Source organism: Trichosurus vulpecula, chromosome 2 (genome assembly GCF_011100635.1).
Source record: "Trichosurus vulpecula isolate mTriVul1 chromosome 2, mTriVul1.pri, whole genome shotgun sequence".
Classification (NCBI taxonomy): domain Eukaryota; kingdom Metazoa; phylum Chordata; class Mammalia; order Diprotodontia; family Phalangeridae; genus Trichosurus; species Trichosurus vulpecula.
The window spans coordinates 42,149,430-42,168,559 of NC_050574.1; the positions used below are offsets into that span (position 1 = coordinate 42,149,430).

The following is a 19,130-nucleotide window of genomic DNA, read 5'->3' on the forward strand; positions in this document are numbered from 1 at the left end:
GGGCAGAAGAGAGCAGCCACAAAATGAAAGGTGAGGGAGGATCAATGCTTCCTTCCTAAGGGTGGGGCTCGAGGCTTCCTGCGGGTCATGGGAGGAGGACGGGAACCTGAGGCTTCCTGACTCAGGCTCCCTTCTGAGCCCCAGCCCCCTCCTCAAGTTCACAGGGTGTATCTGCGTGTCATTTCCCTGAGTCCCTAAAAAAAAAAAGGCTGGGGAGAGCCAGGACGCTTGGTTTCCCCCAAACGTGAAAAAGGGCAAAGGCTGGGGCCCCTGACGAGTGAGGACTGGAGCTCAGGTCCCTAATAGGCTCCCTGGATGAAAATGGGGGCTGGGGGATGAGGACGTAAATGGGGGTCGGGGGAGGGGCTCAATCCTCCTAGGTCCCTGAGAGCGGAGGCCAGGAGAGAAGCTTGGAGGAGTAGGATGCCCCGGTTGTGGGCAAACAACAACAACCACGATTGTTTTTCCTCGGTATTTAATTTAACCCCACATGTACGTCAATAAATAAACCTCCCTTCCCCGCCCCCGCGCGCCCCAATGACCCGAGAGCCGGCGAGGTGAGGCCGGCAGCTGCCTCCTCCGGGGGCACGTGGAAAACCGAGCTCGAACCTGCCGAACAGAGGAAGCGCACCAGGAGGAAGCGACCGTTCCCAGGGGATTGGGCTTCCTGGGTCGGGAAAAAGTTCGGAAGAGAGAGAGCGCCGGGGGTGGGAATGTTCGGCAGGGGGCGGGGCCTTCTCCGGGAAAGTTAGAAAGTTACAAGCAATAGAACACTGGGGGTACGAACGTTCGGCATGGGGCGGGGCCTTCCCGGGAAAGTTACAAGCAACAGAACACTGGGGGTACGAACGTTTGGCAGAAGGCGGGGCCTCCTCCTGAAAGTTACCAGGGCTAGAATGCCCCGGCTTTAAACACTGGGCAGTGGATGGAGCCTCGATAGGGGTAAATTCATAGCATCTGGATCGTGGGATTGAGCTGGAAGGGACCTCAGAAATCGGCTCGTCAAACCGTCGTTTTACAGATGGGGACAGTGAGGCACAGAGAGGTTAAGAAGGCCTGGGCCATGTCAATACTAGGCAGTGGAAGGGGCGCTGTAAGGGCAAGTTCCGAAAGGGTGGGGATTTGGGGGCAGTTGAGGGCCTGGATCAGGGGGCGTGGTTCTCATCTGCAGCAGTCACGATGACGTCCATCCAGATTCGCATGGCCTCTGGGCTGGGGGCCACCATGTAGAAGAGGCGTTCGTAGGTCTTGACGCAGAACGTCAAGCGGGGACTGGGGCTCTGAAGGACGAAGGGGTGTGAATTCGGTGGCTCTTCTCTCGGGCCCCAGCCCCTCCCGACACTGAATTATCAGGGACCAGAGACCTTCCCCCCTTAGGCAGCCCCTCCTCCACCACCACCACCAAGGGTGTTTCAGGGTGTGTGTTTAGAGGTGGGGGGGGGCTCCAGAGACCTAGTCCAACACTCTGGGGAGACTGAGACCCAGAAAGGAGCAATGACGTGCCCAAGGCTACCGAACTAAGTGGGGCAGAAATAGCACTCACACCCTGGACCTCTGATTCAGAATCCAGGGCTAAGAATGAGCCTGGTCCCAACAGAATGTCGGAACTGGAAGAGAGAATGTTGGAAATGGGTCCCTTTGCACCTGAAATGCCTGAATGTCAGAGTTGGGAGGAACCATCTGCTCCCATTTTCTGATGGGGGATGCTAAGGCCTAAATGTACAGGGGAGTCCTGCTCTCTGTTGTCATTCCGGGCAAGAAGGGAGCAGGCCAAGTATTTTTTATTTTATTTTTCTTAAGAATGAGCACTGACCTGGGGAAAGGAAGCTCACCTTGAAGGCACATCGAAGGTGGTCATAGTATACCTCTTCTATGGCTTGGAAGTAGATGACTCCCTTGAGTTTGGTCTCCTCTTTGTCTGAGATATGGAGAGAATAGGGAGGGGTTTTTGTTTGTTTTGTTTTGAGGTGGTAAGAGGGAGGGAAGGCCTGGAGGTTGAGTTTACAGTTGGTCACTCCAGCTGTCAGGAGGGTGGGTGAGGGAATGGGCCCAATGGCAGAGGATGATGTCAGGGTCCAAATTTGAGCCTGTGGTCAAAGGTCCTTAACATTGTGTAGACAAGGGTTGGGTCATCAAAGTCTGGAATTTAGATCCAGCAGGGACCTTGGAGATCATTTTACAGAGAAGGAAACTGAGGCAGGGCCAGGCTTTAGAGCCTAAGTTTTGGGATGTAGAGGGACCATCTAGTCTCCTATTTAAGAGGAGACCAGCTGGGCCAAGGTCACATGTCTCACTCCTGAAAGAGGTGAGGAAAGGTGAGGTTGGCAGTGGAGAAGGAGGGGTCACCCCTCACCAGCATAGTAGGCGAGCCGGCGGGCATGGCGGTCAAAGCAGAACCATCGCTTTCTCCAGGTCTTGATCCGGCCCCCCACCTTCACCAGTGGCCCCCGACAGCAGCCACTGGTCACTCGAACATGAGGGCAGCTTTCGGGGCTGTGGCCCCAGCGTTCCAGGTGTTGGTGCAAGTCTAGAACCCGGGGGCCTGGAGGGCGGGGTGGCGGTGGTGGGGGCAGGGGTGGTGGTGGGGCCTGAATGAGGGGGAGACATGGACAGGATCCGGGTGACTCCAAAATCAAGGAGAAACAGAGGAAGGAGCTAATCTGGTTGTTGGACGAGGGGTGGAGAGAGATGGGGGGGGGGGGCTGGGTTCTATCATTGGCTCCCTGGGAGTTTATTAAACTAAGATTTGTGCCACTGAGCCTGTGTGGCAGGTAGGGCAGGTAGGTCAGGGACTGTCTTTACAATGGAGGAAACACTTTCAGAAAGGTGGAGTCATCCTCATTCCTCAGGATTTAGACTTTTTTTTTTTTGAGGGGGGAAGGCAGGACAATTGGGGTTAAGTGACTTGCCCAAGGTCACATAGCTAGTAAATGTGTCAAGTGTCTGAGGCTGGATTTGAACTCAGGTCCTCCTGACTCCAGGGATCTACTCACTGCACCACCTAGCTCCTTAGGATTTAAAGCTGGGGAGGGGGCGCTGAGCTGGATGGTGTAGACTGAAGTGGGGTGGGGGTGGAACCAGAGCACCTGGATGACCAGGGGTGGCTCAGGAAGAACCCAGGTGCACGAGAGAGTGGGGAATCAAGGGGCTGGCTGGGAGGTTGAGGGGGGGCATCACTGACCATGATGGCTGGAATAGTTCTGGCTTCCTCCTTGGTCCTCTTAGTCCCCTCCTGTGGGGGTCAGAGTGGGACGGAGAATCAGTGGGGGACCAAAGCCCCCCAAACCTGAGGTCCCATGCCCTGTGCCAGCAAAGTCAGAGATGTGCCCAGTGGGCAGGGAATGGGATCAGTACAGTTAGGAATTTAAGGAGGTTGGGGACTGGAGGGTCCCTGAGAGAGATGGGGGTAAAGTGCCCAGGTCCTCAAGAGGCAGGATACTAGAACCCCAGGGTCCTTAGGAGATCTAGAAGGCCAGGACCTCCTCCAGTCAGGGTCCCTGGCTCTTACCCGGGCCTGGATCAGCCTCTCTCGTTCTGCCACAGCCTGCTGTAGCAGCTTCTCCATTCGGATGATATCGGGATGGGGCACTCCATAACTGGAGGACAGGAAAGGCCCGGGAGTACCAGCCCTGTCCCCAGGTGCCCTTTCCTCCCCTGACCCACTCCTGTTTCATCTCTATCCTTCTCCTCACCTGGCTCCAGGGCTACAGTTCAGCAGCTGGTACAGAGGGTGTCTCTGGGGGTCCCCTGGAGGGGGCTGCAGGGCAGAGGCCTCCAGGGGCCCTGAGAGGGAGGGAAGCAGCTTAGAGGATTCATCTCTTTCCCCCCTTTACCCCACCCACACCCCTTCTCCATCCTTGCTCCCATAGTTCTCTGACGGGGGACAAGATACTCACGGCTGCAGTGCAGGGACAGGGGTCTTGTAGATCCCCTCTGTCGGGCCCGGTCTCCCTTTCTCCGAGGCAAACTACCGGTCCTCTGGAGCCCAAAGGAGCCCTGGAGGGGAAGATGAAGAGAGGAGAAAGGGGAGGAATAAGACAGGAGAGGAGAGCAGATATGGGGAGAGAGGAAAGAGAAACAGAAATAGGAGAGCATCAGTTTGGGGCCCACTTCCGACAGCCTCCCAGCCTCAGGGTCTTAGCCCTAGGTCTCCCCCACTTCTCAGCCCAAGCCCCACCTGGAGGGAGCTGTGCACAGAGAAGAGGCAGGAGGAGGCGGCCGTTGATGCTGGGGCCAAGGAATCCTGTAGGACCAGGAGCTGGCGATCTGTCTTCTGGGTGATCAGCAGCTGGACAGAAGATGAGGATCAGCCCAAAGGGAGGGAGTGGCACGGGGATTCTTGTCTGCCCCTGGGGTGAGGGGTAAGGGTTCCCATTACCTTGGTTAAGGCCTGGCTCTGCTCAGAGAAACTGCCGTCTCCACTTTGGGTTCCCTGCAGGTGGCTGAGTTCCAGAAGCCGGTTCCGCTCCTGGGTAGAAGGAGGATTCAGCAAATTGGCAGGGGATCTCAGAACCTGAGGACCCCCCAAGAACCCTTGCCTCATGGCATGTAAAGGATTCTTAGCCTCATTTTACATCATAGAACAATTAGGTCAGCTATGAAGTGACTTGACCACAGACACATAATCCAGTGGGTGTTGGCGAGAAGCTCCCAATTGGAAACTACTTTAAGCCTGTCCTGCTGGGCTTGATAGGACTTCAGGGTTGCGCCAGGGAAGTCGGGGTCACCTGGCTTAAGGCCTGCAATGCCTCTTCTTTCTTTCGGCTCAGGCCACGGCTTTCAGCTGCCATCTGTTCCCCAAGCGATCCCAGTTGTTCCTCTAAGACCTGGATTCGACGCTGAGAAGACCCGGCCCAAGACTCAGAGATTTGCAGAAAGACCCAAGCACCCTGCCTGGTATCAGACCTCAAAGCAGATCAACTGACCCCTGGGGATCCATACCACACAGAGTCACAGGGGGGACATTGGAAGAGACCTCAGAAGACTATATCCAACCAGTGGCCCTCTGGCCTCTGCTTGAAGACTTCCAGGATGAATGGGGAGCCTACCACCTCCAAGCCTACCCATTCCACTTATGGAGACGCCCACAGAGTAAAGGATTGGGAGACAAGACACAAACATGCTGAGTGAGGCAGACAGAGACAGGGACAGGGGAGGGAGGCTGGGCTCTGCTGAGGCTCACCCTGTGCTGGGCCAGGCTCCCCTGCAGCTCTCGGATCTTGGGGCCCAGCCCCTGGTGCCCTGGCCCGTCCACTTCTTCTTCACAGCTACTTTCCTTCTCCAGCTGCTGGAATTCCAGATCCTCATAGGAACGCTGGGCAGCATCCAACTGCTCAGACACCTGGGGAGGAGGGAGGGGCTGGGGGATCAGAGAGCCTGGGCCCCTGAGGGGAATGGGGGCTGGTGGATACCTAAGGGGGGAATTAGATTAGGGGTTGGGATGCCTGGGTCCTTTGGTGGGGAGCAGCATTCACTTACCTCCTGGACCCCCTTCATCAGCTCCTCCCTGTCACCCTCAGGCTTTGAGTCCAGTTTGTCCTGAGCCTCCTCTAGCTTCAGCCGAAGGGCCTCCACCCGGGCCCGGGCCTCCCTTAGACGCTGCTGCTCCTGGCAGGACCAACCCCAAGAAGCAGAGACTGAAACTCTTAGAGCTTCTCCAAGCCCCTCACTGACCAAAAGATGCCAAAGTCATTTGCCATCGCACAGCTTGTCAAGGCCAAGAGATACCAGGATTTCAATCAGGAAGGGCCCTTCCCTTAGACATCACCCATTACAACAACCCTTTCCTCTTTTCCACCCCCACCCTGCCCCCACCCAACACACTTTACACATGAGAGAACAGGCCCAGAGAGGGGCAGGCACTTGTCCAAAATCTGATAGGCCCCTAGAAAGGGAGGGAAAGAGAGAGGCCTGACACGGGAATCAGGACGCCTGGGTCCTAGTCCCAGGCTAGCTGTATGACCTCTCTGTGCCTCGGTCTCCCCTTGTAAGACAGAGTCCCTCCTTCATGCTTCCTTTAGGGGACCTTGAATGCTCCATCACCCTGGGCTTCACCCTGACCTTTCTGGGTTTCACCGTCCTCTAGAATCACCCTAGTTTCATGGCAGAGTGGGAAGAACATTGGGTTTGATGTCAGGAGACCCAGCTCTGGGTGACCCAAAGCAAGTGCCTTCTGGGGGCCTCAGTTTTCCCCTCTGTATGTTGATGGTCTCCAAGGTACCTACCTTGCTCTGACATTCCTTGTTTCCTCTTCTAAGGTCCCTTCAAGCCCCAATGTTCTATCTAGGTCAGCTGCCTTCAGTCTCCTACCTATGCCCCTGGAGTCTCACTGCCCAAATGTAAGGACTTGGGACTTTAGGAGACCTGGTTTCTGATCCAGGTTCTGCCACCACTATGCACTCTGGGATTTTAGCATGCTAAATCCCATTCTGTGCCTCAGTTTGTTCATCTGTGCAACAGGAGAACAACCCCCTTCCGTAGACCAAAGAGGGAGCCTCACCCCCCACCCCCTCCCCAGGACCATGGGCCCCTCCTCCACGCACCTGTTTCCTCTGCTCCCCCGCCTTCTGCTCAGCTGCCTCCTGCTGTCTCTGAAGCTCCCGCAGCTGCTCCTCTTCCCTCCGGGCAGCCACTCGCTCACCAGCCAGCTCCCCTCGAAGCAAAGCCACCTCTACCTCCATCTGCGGTGGAGGGATGGGGAGCTGAGGGTCCAGATCTCTGGGTGCATGAAGGGAGGGGACTAGGGAGAGTATGATGCCTGGGCGACTGGGAGAGGGGTCTGGGAGGGTGGAGAAGCCAGGATGCCCAGGGGAGGGATTTTGGGGAGTGGGGTATCTGGGGGAGGGGACTGGGAGGGGGGAAGCTGGGGTCCTTGAGGGGAGGGATTTCAGGGAGCAAGGTGTCTGGGTGACTGGGGGAGGGAGCTGGGAGGGTGGAGGCCAGGGTCCAGGGGAGGGATTTTGGGAAGTGGGGTATCTGGTGACTGGGGGAGGGGGCTAGGGGTGGGGAAGCCAGGGTCCCCAAGGGAGGGATTTTGGGGAGCAGGGTATCTGGCTAACTAGGGGAGGGAGCTGGGAAAGGGGAGGCCAGGGTCCAGGGGAGGAATTTTGAGGAACTGGGTGTCTGGCTGACTGGAGGAGGGGACTGGGAGGGTGGGGAAGCCAGAGTCCCCAGGGGAGGGATTTTGGGGAGCAGGGTGTCTGGGTGACTGGGGGAGGGAGTTAGGGGTGGGGAAGCTGGGGTCCCTGAGGGGAGGGGGCTGCGGGAAGCAGGGCGCCTGGGTCCGCACCTCGATCCTCAGCTCCTTCCTTTGCTGCTGGAGCTCCTTGACCCGCTGCTCCATCAGGGCCACCCGAGTCAGCGCCTCCAATTGCTGCCCTCTTAGACGCCGGGCTGCGCCTCGTGGCCCCTCTACAGGGGGTGGCGTGGAGTGGGCTTCGCCCTGCAGGAGTAAGGACATGTTCTCACTGCTTGATCTCTGGGTCTCACTGTTTTGGTCATTTTTGGTCTGTCTCGGTATGTCTGGCTGTCTAGGTCACGATCTCTGTCTTGACGGTCCCCGTGTCTTTTTGTCTCTGGTTGTCTACGTATCACTGGCTCTGAGTTCTCCGTCTCTCTATATCGGTGTCTCAGCTCCCTGTCTCTGTGTCTCTCGGTGTCTCGTGTCTTTACGTCTCTGGGTTTCTCAGTCTGTCTCTGTACCTATCTCTGTCAGTCTGGTTCCCTGTGCCTACGTCTCGATGTATCTCTGTTTCTTTGTATCTCTCCCCATTTCTTGTCTTTGCGTTTCTGTCTCTATCTCTGTGTCTCACAGCGTCCCTGCCTCTCTGTGACTGTCTCTCAGCGTTTCTCGGTGTCCTGGACTTCTGTGTCTCTGGCTTCCTTCCTCTGTCTCACTGTCTCTGGGTTTCTCGGGTCTCTGCGTCTCTCATTCTCCATCTCTCTGTGTCGCTTTCAGTGTCTCTGCCCTCTCCCCCACCCCTCCCCCCATGTCATTCTGTCTCAGTATCTCTTGGTGTCTCTGGCTCTCACCTGGTCCCGACCGCTCTCGGTACTGCTCCCCTCTTCATCCTCCTCTTCCCTGGAGGCTGCGCTGGGGGCCTCGGAGACTTCTTGCTCGCGGGTCTCCACGACTTCGGCTTGGCCCTCAGGACGTTCGGACCGCTCCTGGCTCCCATTCTCGGGGCTCGTCGGGACTCCCATGTCTGTCGCCTACGGGACTGCCTTCGGCTCAGGCTCCGGAGACTGCTGGGGGAGAAGGGGCTGAGGGCAGGGCTCTCCTCTCCTTGGCTATGGGGGAGGGGCCCGAGGGACTTGGACAAGAGTCTGGGGGCTCTGAGCTGGAGGGGCAAGGAAGCTCAGGGATTGGGCAGGGGGCTCAGGGAAAGAGATGTACGATACCCCGAGGACAAGGGGGCCCAGGGGGTGTGGCCTATAGTATCCCGTGAAGGACGGGAGAGCTCAGGAATTGGGTAAAGGGTCTAAGGGGGCGGGGCTGAAGAACTCCGAGGAGGAAGAGGGGGCTCAGCCGGGCTGGTCGGAGGGACTCGGGGATTGGGCAGGGGGCTCAGGGGGTGGGATCGAACGGACTCAGGAACCAAGCCAGAGCTCTGGAGGCGGGCTCTAAGAAGAGCTAGGGGCGGGACCTGAGGCTTGGGGAAGGCTTCGGAGGAGGGACCTAAGGAATTTCGCGAGTGGGATACTGAGGGGCTGAGGCCCGGCAGGATTGGGTCAGGGCCTGTTCCGGGGGCTCAGATCGCGGATCCTTGCAAGAACTTGGCTTCATCCTACCAGTCCCGCTCACTTCTTTGCCTCAACCAGCCCATGGCCTAGAGAAATGCCCAGGAAGACCCCTTTTCCCAAGAGCCACCGACCACCTCTGACCCTGACCCTCACCGATCCAGGGGTCTAGGTCCCTAGGGTTCTCCTCCTGGGACTGGGGCTTTCCCCCCTCCCCACTCGGGAACCCTGGCATTCTGATTAACACAGATACACACATTTCTTCAGGGACCCAGGTGCCCTAAACCACTCCCCTTGCCCCTTCAGGCACCCAGGCCTCCCGATCCTTCAGCCACCCCCTCCGGAACCCAGGTGTCCCAATCCCTAGCCCCCGCACCCTCACAGCCCCGGGTGTCCAGCCCCCTCACCCGCTCTGTCTCCTCCGCAGGCCTCTCCTTGTTCCCAGAGCCCTGGCCTCTGCCCACGGGACAGGTGGCGGGGGAGGAGGGAGGGGCCGGGCCCCCCCCCCCCCCGCAGGAGCCCGGATGCGGGGAGGGGAGGGGGAAGTGGGAGGAGAAAAAGGAGGAGAGAGAACAGGTCTGACAGCTCTGCAGGGAGCCAGGTATCTGGCCCTTCCAGTGCCCACACCCCGAGAACCAAGCGTCCTGGTCCCCCCTCCGGGGGGGTGGGGGGAGGTAAACGTTTCAGGCCCAACCCAGAAGCCCAGGGATCTGGTCTTTAGGACGTCATCTTCAGGGACCCAGGTATCTCCCTACCACCACCACCATGGAGCCCAACGCATGATTTGCCAGCCCCCAAACCCTGGACGACAGAAGTATCCAATTGTCCAGCTTCAAAGACTGAATTTCTTGTGTCCCAGCCCCGAATTTCCTGTCCCCTTGGGACCCAGGCCTGCAGGTGGAGGGGTGGGGCTGTTCCCTCTAATGACCCCTTTGGAAGGGCTGGGACCGGTTTGGGGGCCTGGGGAGGGGGGGTATCTCGTGATGAGTAATGGGGAGAACCGGCTCAGTCCCTGTGCCACACTGGGAGGCGGGGTTCACTGGAGGGAGGAGTTCAAGGTCATGTGTCCAGACCCTTCCTCCCGGGGCAAAAACAGGAAGTTTAAATGAAAACTTTCCAGCTCCCTCCTCCCCAAACATCCCCCACATGGGCCTGCCCGGGTTCCCAGAGGGAGAGCTCTCTGGTCTGCGGTGTCTTTTCCCATCCCTACCCTAACTGGCAGAGCAGTTGAATACAGAGCCGCGGCCCCCCCCTCCCCCCCCCCCCCCCGTGGTCAGTCCCACAAACCCTGCCAACATATGCCCCCTAGTGGTGCTCGCCAGCAAGACAAGCCCTTCAGCAGTTTGTCTGGCCAGTCAAAACCAGCCTTCTAACCTCTGCCCCACATCTTCAGCTGGAAAACAGGAGTAACAGCACCATTTCCCAGGGTTGTTATGAAGATCAAATGAGATAATATTTGTAAAGTGCTTGGCACAACGCCCGGCACACAGCACCCATCCATTATCACATAGATTTGGCTGACTTCTCACTTAGAGACTTTGAGCTAGAAAGGACCTAAAAGGACATCAGGTTCAACCCCCTCATTTTACTGAGGTCCAGAGTTGCCTTAGGCCACACAGGGAGGAAGTGGAAGAACCAGGATTCAAACCCAGAGCTTCTGAACCAGTGTTGTCCCTCGAACCATCCTGCCTCCCCCACTTAAATCCTAGGTGCCATGAGCCTTCCACTTCAAATCGAACGTAGGTTCTATTCCCAGAAAGTTGAGGGAGTTGAGTTCTTAAGAAGCAGGAAGCATTTTTGTCTTTATAACCACAATGCCTAGCATGGTTCCTGGCCCTGAAGAAGTACTTAATGAAGACCAAGTATATCCGGAGCCAAGGATGGTACTAGGGGACGTGGACCCCAGGTTCCCAGTTTAGACAATCTGGGTTCAATCAATCAAGGCACATACTTTAAGTACCTACTATGTGCCAGGGGCAGCTAGGTGGCTCCATCGTGCATAGAGTACCGGGTCTGGAGTCAGGAAGACTCTTCTTTCGGGGTTCAAATCTGACCTCAGACACTTACTAGCTGGGTGACCCTGGGCAAGTCACTTCACCCTGTTTGCCTCAGTTTCCTCATCTGTAAAGTGAGCTGGAGAAGGAAATGGCAAACCACTCTAGTAACTTTGCCAAGAAAACCCCAGACAGGGTCATGAAGAGTTGGACACAACTGAAACATGACTGACCAACTATGTGTCAGGCACTGTGCTAAACCCTGGGGTTACAAGGAAAGCTAAGAGACAACCTCTGCCTTCCAGTAGCTCCTAGTCTGATGGGGAGACAACCTGTAAACAATCATGTTCAAACATGCTGCAGATGGGATAAATGGGAGCTAAGATGAAGGACTGGAAAAGGTTTGAGCAAAAAAAGTTTTTATTAACGGAATCTGGAGGGGAGGTGGGGTCTATCACTGTTAGAACCTCCTCCCAGTGGGAGCAGGTGGAGTTGAGTCGCTGAGCTGGGGGGTGCCCTCTCGAGGAAGTCAGCTGGGGGGCTCCTGAATGCCACAGCGCATGTTGGCCGGGACAGCGATGTCTGCAGAGGGAGGAGGAGGGTGAGACAAAGGAGGAAGCTCCCAGGAATTCAGGCACCTTGCTTCACTATGCCTGACCCCTGGGGGCCCCAGGGGTCCCACCCCCCTCAGACAACCACGACCTCTGGGCTTCTTACCGATCTGCTGAGGCTTGGGCAGGTTAAGGTTGTTCATGACTTTGATGAAGTCCTCACAACTGAGGGTGAGGCGAGGGTTCAGAGTCCTCTCTTCTTCCACAGTGGACACTGTATGCCCTGTTACCCAACAAGTATCACCCCATGTGCCCATTTGGTTCCCAGAGCCCTTTTTCCAGCCCCCTTCCCCAAACACCACCAAACCACCCTTGGGGTTCCCCCAAGCCCAGGGGAAGGGCAGTCACTGTCAAGAGCCCCTGAAGCTTGTCCCACTTCTGTTGACGGGCAATTGACACTTGATGAGTAAGGCATCCCCGGTGAAAGCTGTCCTAGGCAGGCATATGCCATGCTGGACTACATATTCCATCAGCCCTAGGAGCTACACCTGGGTGGATCAGAGTGCTTTATGGGCAGGGGCAACAAGGGTGCCTCACACGCTATGGCCCGTCCCAGCTCCACTGAGAGGGATGGAAGTCCAAAAGCTGATGCTCTCTGAGAGCTCTAATGGTCCATAAACGCCTCCACATAAGCTACACCCTGCTCCCACCTTCCCCCCCACCCATGCTTAAAAACTCTGGGAGATGTGGTTCTCCTGTGCACAAAGGGCCTCTGGGAATTGTGGTTCAGAGCTCCCAAGGGCTTCTGGGAGCTATGGTTCTCTGGAGCCCCATTCCCCAGGGCTGATCTGTGAGGCTCCTCTGCACACCCCAAGGGCCTCTGGTTCTGTACACAGCCCAAAGGCCTCTGGGAGTTGTGGTTCTCCTTTGTGCACCCCAAAGGCCTCTGGGAGCTGTGGTTCTGCTTTCCCAAGGGCCTCTGGGAGCTGTAGTTCTCCCACCATGTACCCCGAGAGCCTCTGGAAGGTGCGGTTCTACTGTGTGTACCCTAATGGCCTCTGGGAGTTGTAGTTTCCTCATATGCACAGTCTTGTAACTGGTCCTCCTCCCTCTCCCAACACAAGATCTCCTGGAAGCCCTCACACCTTGGTAGTCATGAGCTGGGTAGATAAGGCAGTCTCCAGGAAGGGTGAAGATCTTCTCATGGACTGAATGGTACAAAGTCTTAGCACAGCCTGGAGGGGTGGGAAGAAAGGAGGTCTTCATGGAGCCCTGATGAGTGTGGGGTTGCCCAAGAACAAATGAGATCATACTGCACACAGTAGGTGCAGTCTAAGTGCTTACTCCCACCCACCGTCCCTCCAAGAGCAGGAGCTCAGCAGCAGCCTCACGCACCTCCCTACCCAACACCCCAAGGGAGACAAGGGGCAGGGAGACGACTGAGAGAGGGTGTGCGCTCAAGAGAAGGAAGCCTAGGACTGGGAAGCACGGAGGAACTGGGTCCCAGATGCAAGTCTTCCCCTGCCTCCCTGTGTCATCTCAGGTGAACACCCTTCCCTCTTTAGGCTTCACTTTCCTCATTTGGAAAACCGGGAGAATGCGCCCAGCCTCTTTCTGCCCTGAGGATGGTCTAATCACAGATAAGCCCCACTCCTGATTTCCAGCCCTAGGCTAAAAGAGGACAAGCCTACTCCTACCGCCCAAGGCACAGGGTTGTTGGAGATAACACTAAATATTCTTGGAGGGAGCCCGTGTAGGGGCTGGGGCCCAGACCTTGCTGGAAGTCTGTGCGTCCACATCCCCGGATGAGTAAGGCATCCCCGGTGAAGGCTGCACTGTGGTCGCTCAGGACAAAAGTCAGGCAGCCATCCGTGTGGCCTGGGCTGGCCCGGGCCTCCAGGGCCTGAGGGGGAATTAGAGATGAGAGCAGGCCCTGCCTGTCCTTTACCTGGGCTCCAGGGCTGGGATAGGAACCTTGTTATGGAAATCTACCTTTCAAATCCAGCCTCAGTTTCCCCATCTGTAAAAAATGAGTGGATCAGACTCAGTGATGGCTGAAGGCCCTGCCACTGCTAAATCTGGCATCCAACACTCTGGTTGTGTGACTGTGGGCTGGCTCCCCACCTCTGGGTTACATCATGGCCACACTTCCTTCCTGAAGAATTTCAGAAGAACCACTCGCCGAGGGTCATTTTTTTTCCCTTGGTAGATCTCTGATTTCATTCCTCTAAGAGTTCTCTGCATGGAGCCTGCCCGCCACTGGCAGCTTCTCTCCAGCCTGGCTCCAGTCTTAACGGCCTGGGGACCTTAAGAAATTGACTTGTCCAGGGTCACAGAGCCAGGATGGGTCAGAGACATTTATCCACCACCCATGATGTTCCTGTTGTAAACATTCTATTGATGCGAAAATGGCTGCTTTCACACAGAAAATTATGTGTGCGTATACACACACACATATACACACATATACGTATACGCAGGATATAGTGTAACAACACATTATTCATATAAAACTCTGGGTGTCCCTGTGGTGACTGGCTCCCAGACCTGGCTCTTCCTTCTGTCCTCCCCTCCCCCACCCCAGGGCTGTGCTAACTCCAGGAAATGTGTTGATTCTAATGATCACATGCCGATGTCCCCGGTCACACCTGCCCTTCTCACCCAGTGCCAAGGGTGTGTTTATGGCCCCTTTAGCTATGCCCTGGTGATTCCTGCCTCACCCCGTTTGCCAGACTCATCTGCCCTGGCCCTGCCCCTCCCTGGGCAACTCACAAATCGCCCAAAGGACAGGATGTCACCGTCCTCCAGGAACAGGTCAGCTTTGGCTCCACTGAGACGGGAGATGACAGACTTGCAACCAGGAATCATGGACCGGAGGAGACCGCTGCCCGTGACATGGTCTGCATGGCAGTGCGTGTTGACTGTTGGGGGAAGGGGAGGGCGGGATGTCAGAGTGGGGAGGGGCCTTAGAGACAATCTCTTCCGCTCACACCTCTCGCCTGGACCTCCAGTAGCGACTTCCTCTTGACCTCCAGTCTCTCCCTCCTCCAAACCATCCGGTACAAAGCGGTCTGGTATCCTACCCGTAAATGAACGGGAGACCCATGGCCACACCCACTATACCCAAGCCCACCCCGGCCCTAGGAAGAATTAAGCAAAAGCAAATCCCCTCAGAGGAGTAGAGGACCTCCTGGGGGCAGATAGTGGCAGCTTTTCATTCTGGTGCCTTGCGGGGCACAGTCCTGGCTACTAGGCACCGATCGGCGTTTCTGGAAGCTCTCCAAGCTCGGTGCACACTGGGGGTCCAGCCTCCCAGTCCCTGCCTGCCTCCGGGCCCAGGCAGCTGGGCCAGGCTCACCTGCATACAGGAGGCGCAGGCCGAGCTCCTGGACTAGTCGAGCATCCCTGGAGGCGGTGTCCAGCACCGGATCGATCAGCAGAGCCTCCCCAGTGGCCCGGTCCCCCAACAGGTAAGTGTAGGTACAACTCTTGGCTTCGAAGAGCTGGAAATGGGGGACAGGAGAAGACGTCGGGATGAAGAGGGGGTCCTGCTCCCAGCCTGAAGCCCCCCATTACATCCTCCCCCTTTTCTCCAGCATCCATATATCCTGAGGACCCCGGCATCCCGGCCCCCGCCTTCACCTGGCGCAGCAGGAGCCCGTCCGCCCGCACGCTGAACGCCCTCCGACATCGTCCCCAGCGCAGCCCCGGAGCCCGCAGCAGCCCATGCACGCGCAGCAGCAGTCCCGGCCCCATCGCTCGGACTGAGGTCGGTTAGCGCTGCCCCGAGACCAGAGCCAGGGGAGGGGCCGCGCCCGCCTCCCGGGAGTGGTTTGGCCCTGCCAGCCAGGGAGGGGCCTTAAAGGGGCCGCGCAAACCTCACCCTCTTTTGGAACAGAGAGAAGCGAGTTCGAATCCCAAGACCCCGGGCTAGATACCTTGTCTGAGCCTGTTTTCCAGTCTGTAAAACGGGCCTTCTAATTACCCAGCGCGCCCTACTCAGGCGTAACCGTGCTTTGGGGATCTCTAAGTGCCAAGGATATGGGAGCAGTTGTTATTTGTAAACTGATATTTATGCAGGGGGCGGGGGTGGAGGGGCTCACAGTACTAAAGCGCTGTTTTAATCTAGCATCAGCCCTCTGAGCCCGGTCGATACGGTCATCCCCAGCTTAGAGATGAGGAAATCGATGATACTTCGAATGGACCACAGACTAGCCCCGAGGCACGCCGGTAGCCCGCTGACTCCCAAATCTCCGGCTGTGGTAGGTGCCTGGCTTTGTGCTGGGCGCTGGTGCCACGAAGACGGAAGCGAAAGTAGCCCCTACCCTCTGGAAGCTTCCAGTCTAGGCGGAGCAGCAATTCATGATCATTACTGTTGTTGTCTTTAGGCTCGAGAGACCCAGCTTCCAATTCCGCCTATGAAAGGGTCTAAATCACTACCCCCCCCCCCAGGGGTTCACGGGGGCGTAAGGAGACAGGCTCGGTAATGCAACGCCCCTCCCCCCGAAAAGAGAGGGATGCCCACAGGATAGCCCAAGGGAACTCCACTGTTGCGGATTAGGACCTGCGTTCGAGTCACTTATCTTCACGGATGTGACCTTGGGGGAGTCCCTTGGTCTCCAGGCGCCAGTTTCCTCACCCGTCCCCAGGACGGGAGCCCCTCCCCATGGCCCAGCCCGGATCAGCCTCCTGCAGCTCCAGCGGCCGCGTCCTCCCAGCACCCTCCTGCAGACATGGGGATCTTGACTGACTGTCCCCCTGTTCTCTCCCAGCTCCAGTCCGGTCTGGTACTTCACATAAACCCGGCATCCCACTCCCGGGGCCAAGCAGAGGGAGGGATATGTGGATGAGTGGATGGGTGGATGAATGGATGGATGGGTGGATGGATGGGTAGATGGGTGGTTGGATGGGTGGGTGGATGTAGAATGAATGGTGGCTGCAAAGTATCCAAGAGCCGGGAAAATGAGGGACAGGGCATGAGGAGGGCCGAGGTGGAGGGGCGGAGACAGGCTTTGGGGTCCTAGCGGTGACTTGACCGCCCCTCTCCCGACCACGGCAGGGCCATGCTGATCTCTGGGTATCACACGAAGGGCGCGGCCTCGGTGGTTCTGAGGGCTCGCTGCTCGGGCACGCAGGCTCCTGCCGGGACTGGAAGGAGGTGGGCGGGGGGAGCCCTTCTTTGTGGGAAGTTTACACGACTTGGGGGTGGGAGGAATGTGCGGAGTCACTGTCCAGGGAAGGAAGCCAGAGCGACCCGTGCTCCATCTTCATCCCCAAGGATACTCCTCCCTCGGGCAACCGGGGGACCTAGGCATGGGGTGCCCAGACGGCACCCTTCCAGGGCCCGGGGCTTATCTGCCAGCCCCTCTTCTTGAGGGACCCGACGCCCCACCCCCGTCGCTGCCCTGTTCCCCCCGGCTCTAATTGGGGGGCTACCAAGGCTAATGCAAACAGCCGCCATCTCGGGGCCGCCCCCCACGGCTCTGGGACTCCCCGTGTCTCTCTCTATTTCTCTATCTCTGGTTGTCTCTGACCAGAGATGTAGAGAGCTGGGGGGACACTCAGGGGTCTTCTGGTACAACAGATAGGGCAACCGAGGCCCAGAGATGGGGAGCGACTCTCCAGCCAGTGCCTATCGACGCACCGGCCTGGGGATCTGGGGCAGGAACCTTCTCGCTGGGCCTCGGTCCCTGCTCCTTTAAAAGGAGAGGACTAGGAGACAGCCCGGAGAGCAACAGAAAGCGAAGGGATCGCGTCGGATAATCTTGATCCAGGGCGACCACCGTAGCGCGCTTCTCCTTATCTGTTTATTTTGTGTATTTACCCCACTACTCCCAGTCTGTCGCTCCTCTTAGCGCATGCGCCTTATCTCCCCCGGTGATAGAGGCAGGCTCGCGCCCTGCCTCGCGTGCTCGCCCCCGTTTCCCTCGCTGAAGGAGAGTGCAGGGCGCGTGCGCGCGCGTCGCCTGCGTGGAGCTCCGTCCCCGCCCACTCCTCGGGCGCGCGCTCAGAGCTGCAAGCCCCCGCAGAGGCCCCGGAGCAGCGCGGCAGCAGCGGGGGCGACTGGAGGGGCCGGAGCCCCGCCCCCAGGGAGGGGCTGCCCAGAGGTCGGGGTCCCGGTTCGAGCCCTGGGCCCTGGGCGGGGCGGACGAGGCTGGGGCCTGACTCCGGGCTTCTCAAGGGGCGCAGACCGGACGCCTGTGTCCCCGTCGCATCTGCCGCTCGCGCTGCTTCCCCTTCCAGGTTTCCTCGCGCCCTTCCCCGCCAGGCGCTGGCGATGACACGCGACCACAGGAACGAAAGGGTTAACGCGCCCTCCATGGACCCAGAGCGAGCCTGAGCCCCGGAACCGGGTAACTCCGCCCACGGGCTTCGTGGCCCCGCCCCTTGAGCGCTAGGGCAGCCCCGGTCACCTGCGGCCACGCCCCCATCAGCTTCCCGATCGCCCCGGGCCCCGCTCCCAGGACAGAAGTCCTGCCTCTCCCCGCCTCCTGGTTACCCGTGGCCCCGCCCCTGATCATCCTCCTGGATATCCGAGGCCCCGCCTTCAGCGGGCCTTGGTCCCGCCCAAGTCAGCCTCCTGCAGCTCGTGGCCCCGCCCCCACGGTTTCCTGCTTCTCCCAATGAACTGGAGGCGCCCCTCCCCCCCCAGCACCCTCCAGCAGACATGGGGGCCTTGACTGAGTGCCCCTCTGTCCTCTCCCAGCTCCAGCCCCGCTGGCATCATGCTGGAGCGAGGGGAGCAAGGGCCTGGGGGCAGAGGGAGAAGCCCTGCTGCCAAGGAGTCAGTGACCAACGGAGGCGGTGAGAACTAGCCACCCCCAGAAAAGACCTTTCCGGGAAGGGGGCGCGGGGAGCTCGGTGTCCACGAGAGGGGGATCCCTCACGAGGGGCTGGGGGACAGGGGAAGACCTTCTGGAGAAGGACGTGTCAGGTGCCCACGGGAGGGAGGAGACCCATGGCTGGAGATGGGGGCTGGAAGGGACCACGAGGGCCACGGCCTCCAAGGGCAAAGGATAGTTCCAGGGATGAGCCGTTTTCACTCAGTCCGCGGATACCATCTGATCCCCATCCCCAGCCTCCAGCAAAGTCTCCAAGCCAAAGCGGAGCTCAGCAGCAGCATCGGAGCGCCCTGGTCCGTCTAGAGCCCGCCGCCCACCACCACTTCAGCGCCCTCACCGCTGTCCAGACTGTGACAAGGCCTTCTCCTACCCCTCCAAGCTGGCCACCCACCGCCTGGCTCATGGTGGGGCCCGCCCACACCCCTGCCCAGACTGTGACAAGGCCTTCTCTTACCCCTCCAAGCTGGCTGCCCATCGCCTCACCCACAGTGGTGCCCGCCCCTTCCCCTGTCCGGACTGTCCCAAGGCTTTTGGTCACCGATCCAAGCTGGCTGCCCATCGCTGGACCCACTCACCTGCCCGCCCCTACCCCTGCCCAGACTGCCCCAAGTCCTTCTGCTACCCCTCTAAGCTGGCTGCCCACCGACACACTCATGCTGGTGGCACTCGCCCTTACCCCTGCCCACAGTGCCCCAAGTCCTTCTGCTACCCCTCCAAGCTGGCAGCCCACCAGCGGCGCCATGCTCCTACTGCTACTGGTGTCCCCATCCCAGCTCCCCCCTCACCTCCCGCCCCAGCAGACCCTCAGCATCGCTGCCCGAGCTGTGGCCAGGCCTTCAGCCAGCGCAGACTCCTGGCCCTCCACCAGCGGAGCCACCGTGGAGAAGGGAAGGCCAGGAAGGGGGACAAAGGGGAGCGGGCCTGAACTCTGCCCTGCACTGGTAGATCCCACCCCACCCCAGCCCCTCGCCTGCTGCCAATAAAGAGACGATTTCTACATCTGG

The 19,130-nt window shown here is 58.6% G+C and overlaps 3 protein-coding genes across 3 annotated transcripts; 1 reads left to right on the forward strand and 2 right to left on the reverse strand.

Moving 5' to 3' along the window:
* Positions 1 to 458: 458 nt before the first annotated feature.
* Positions 459 to 8,526, reverse strand: PHLDB3 (pleckstrin homology like domain family B member 3). The gene is made up of 15 exons (XM_036742968.1): positions 8,032 to 8,526; positions 7,289 to 7,441; positions 6,543 to 6,680; positions 5,479 to 5,607; positions 5,183 to 5,341; positions 4,728 to 4,838; positions 4,379 to 4,468; positions 4,178 to 4,288; positions 3,897 to 3,996; positions 3,693 to 3,783; positions 3,509 to 3,596; positions 3,206 to 3,232; positions 2,354 to 2,624; positions 1,833 to 1,918; positions 459 to 1,280 (listed from the first exon to the last, which is right to left on the reverse strand). The coding sequence occupies exons 1-15, from the start codon at positions 8,200 to 8,202 to the stop codon at positions 1,146 to 1,148; spliced, it is 1,860 nt and encodes a 619-aa protein (XP_036598863.1). The 5' UTR covers positions 8,203 to 8,526; the 3' UTR covers positions 459 to 1,145.
* A 2,609-nt stretch (positions 8,527 to 11,135) lies between these two features.
* ETHE1 (ETHE1 persulfide dioxygenase) lies at positions 11,136 to 15,078 on the reverse strand. Its single transcript, XM_036744563.1, has 7 exons — positions 14,927 to 15,078; positions 14,643 to 14,787; positions 14,057 to 14,205; positions 13,058 to 13,187; positions 12,430 to 12,519; positions 11,451 to 11,567; positions 11,136 to 11,315 (listed from the first exon to the last, which is right to left on the reverse strand). The coding sequence occupies exons 1-7, from the start codon at positions 15,038 to 15,040 to the stop codon at positions 11,263 to 11,265; spliced, it is 798 nt and encodes a 265-aa protein (XP_036600458.1). The 5' UTR covers positions 15,041 to 15,078; the 3' UTR covers positions 11,136 to 11,262.
* A 2,466-nt stretch (positions 15,079 to 17,544) lies between these two features.
* ZNF575 (zinc finger protein 575) lies at positions 17,545 to 19,125 on the forward strand. The gene is made up of 3 exons (XM_036744564.1): positions 17,545 to 17,637; positions 17,991 to 18,088; positions 18,363 to 19,125. Exons 2-3 carry the CDS (start codon positions 18,010 to 18,012, stop codon positions 19,049 to 19,051), a joined length of 768 nt encoding a protein of 255 aa, XP_036600459.1. The 5' UTR covers positions 17,545 to 17,637; positions 17,991 to 18,009; the 3' UTR covers positions 19,052 to 19,125.
* The last annotated feature ends 5 nt before the right edge of the window (positions 19,126 to 19,130 follow it).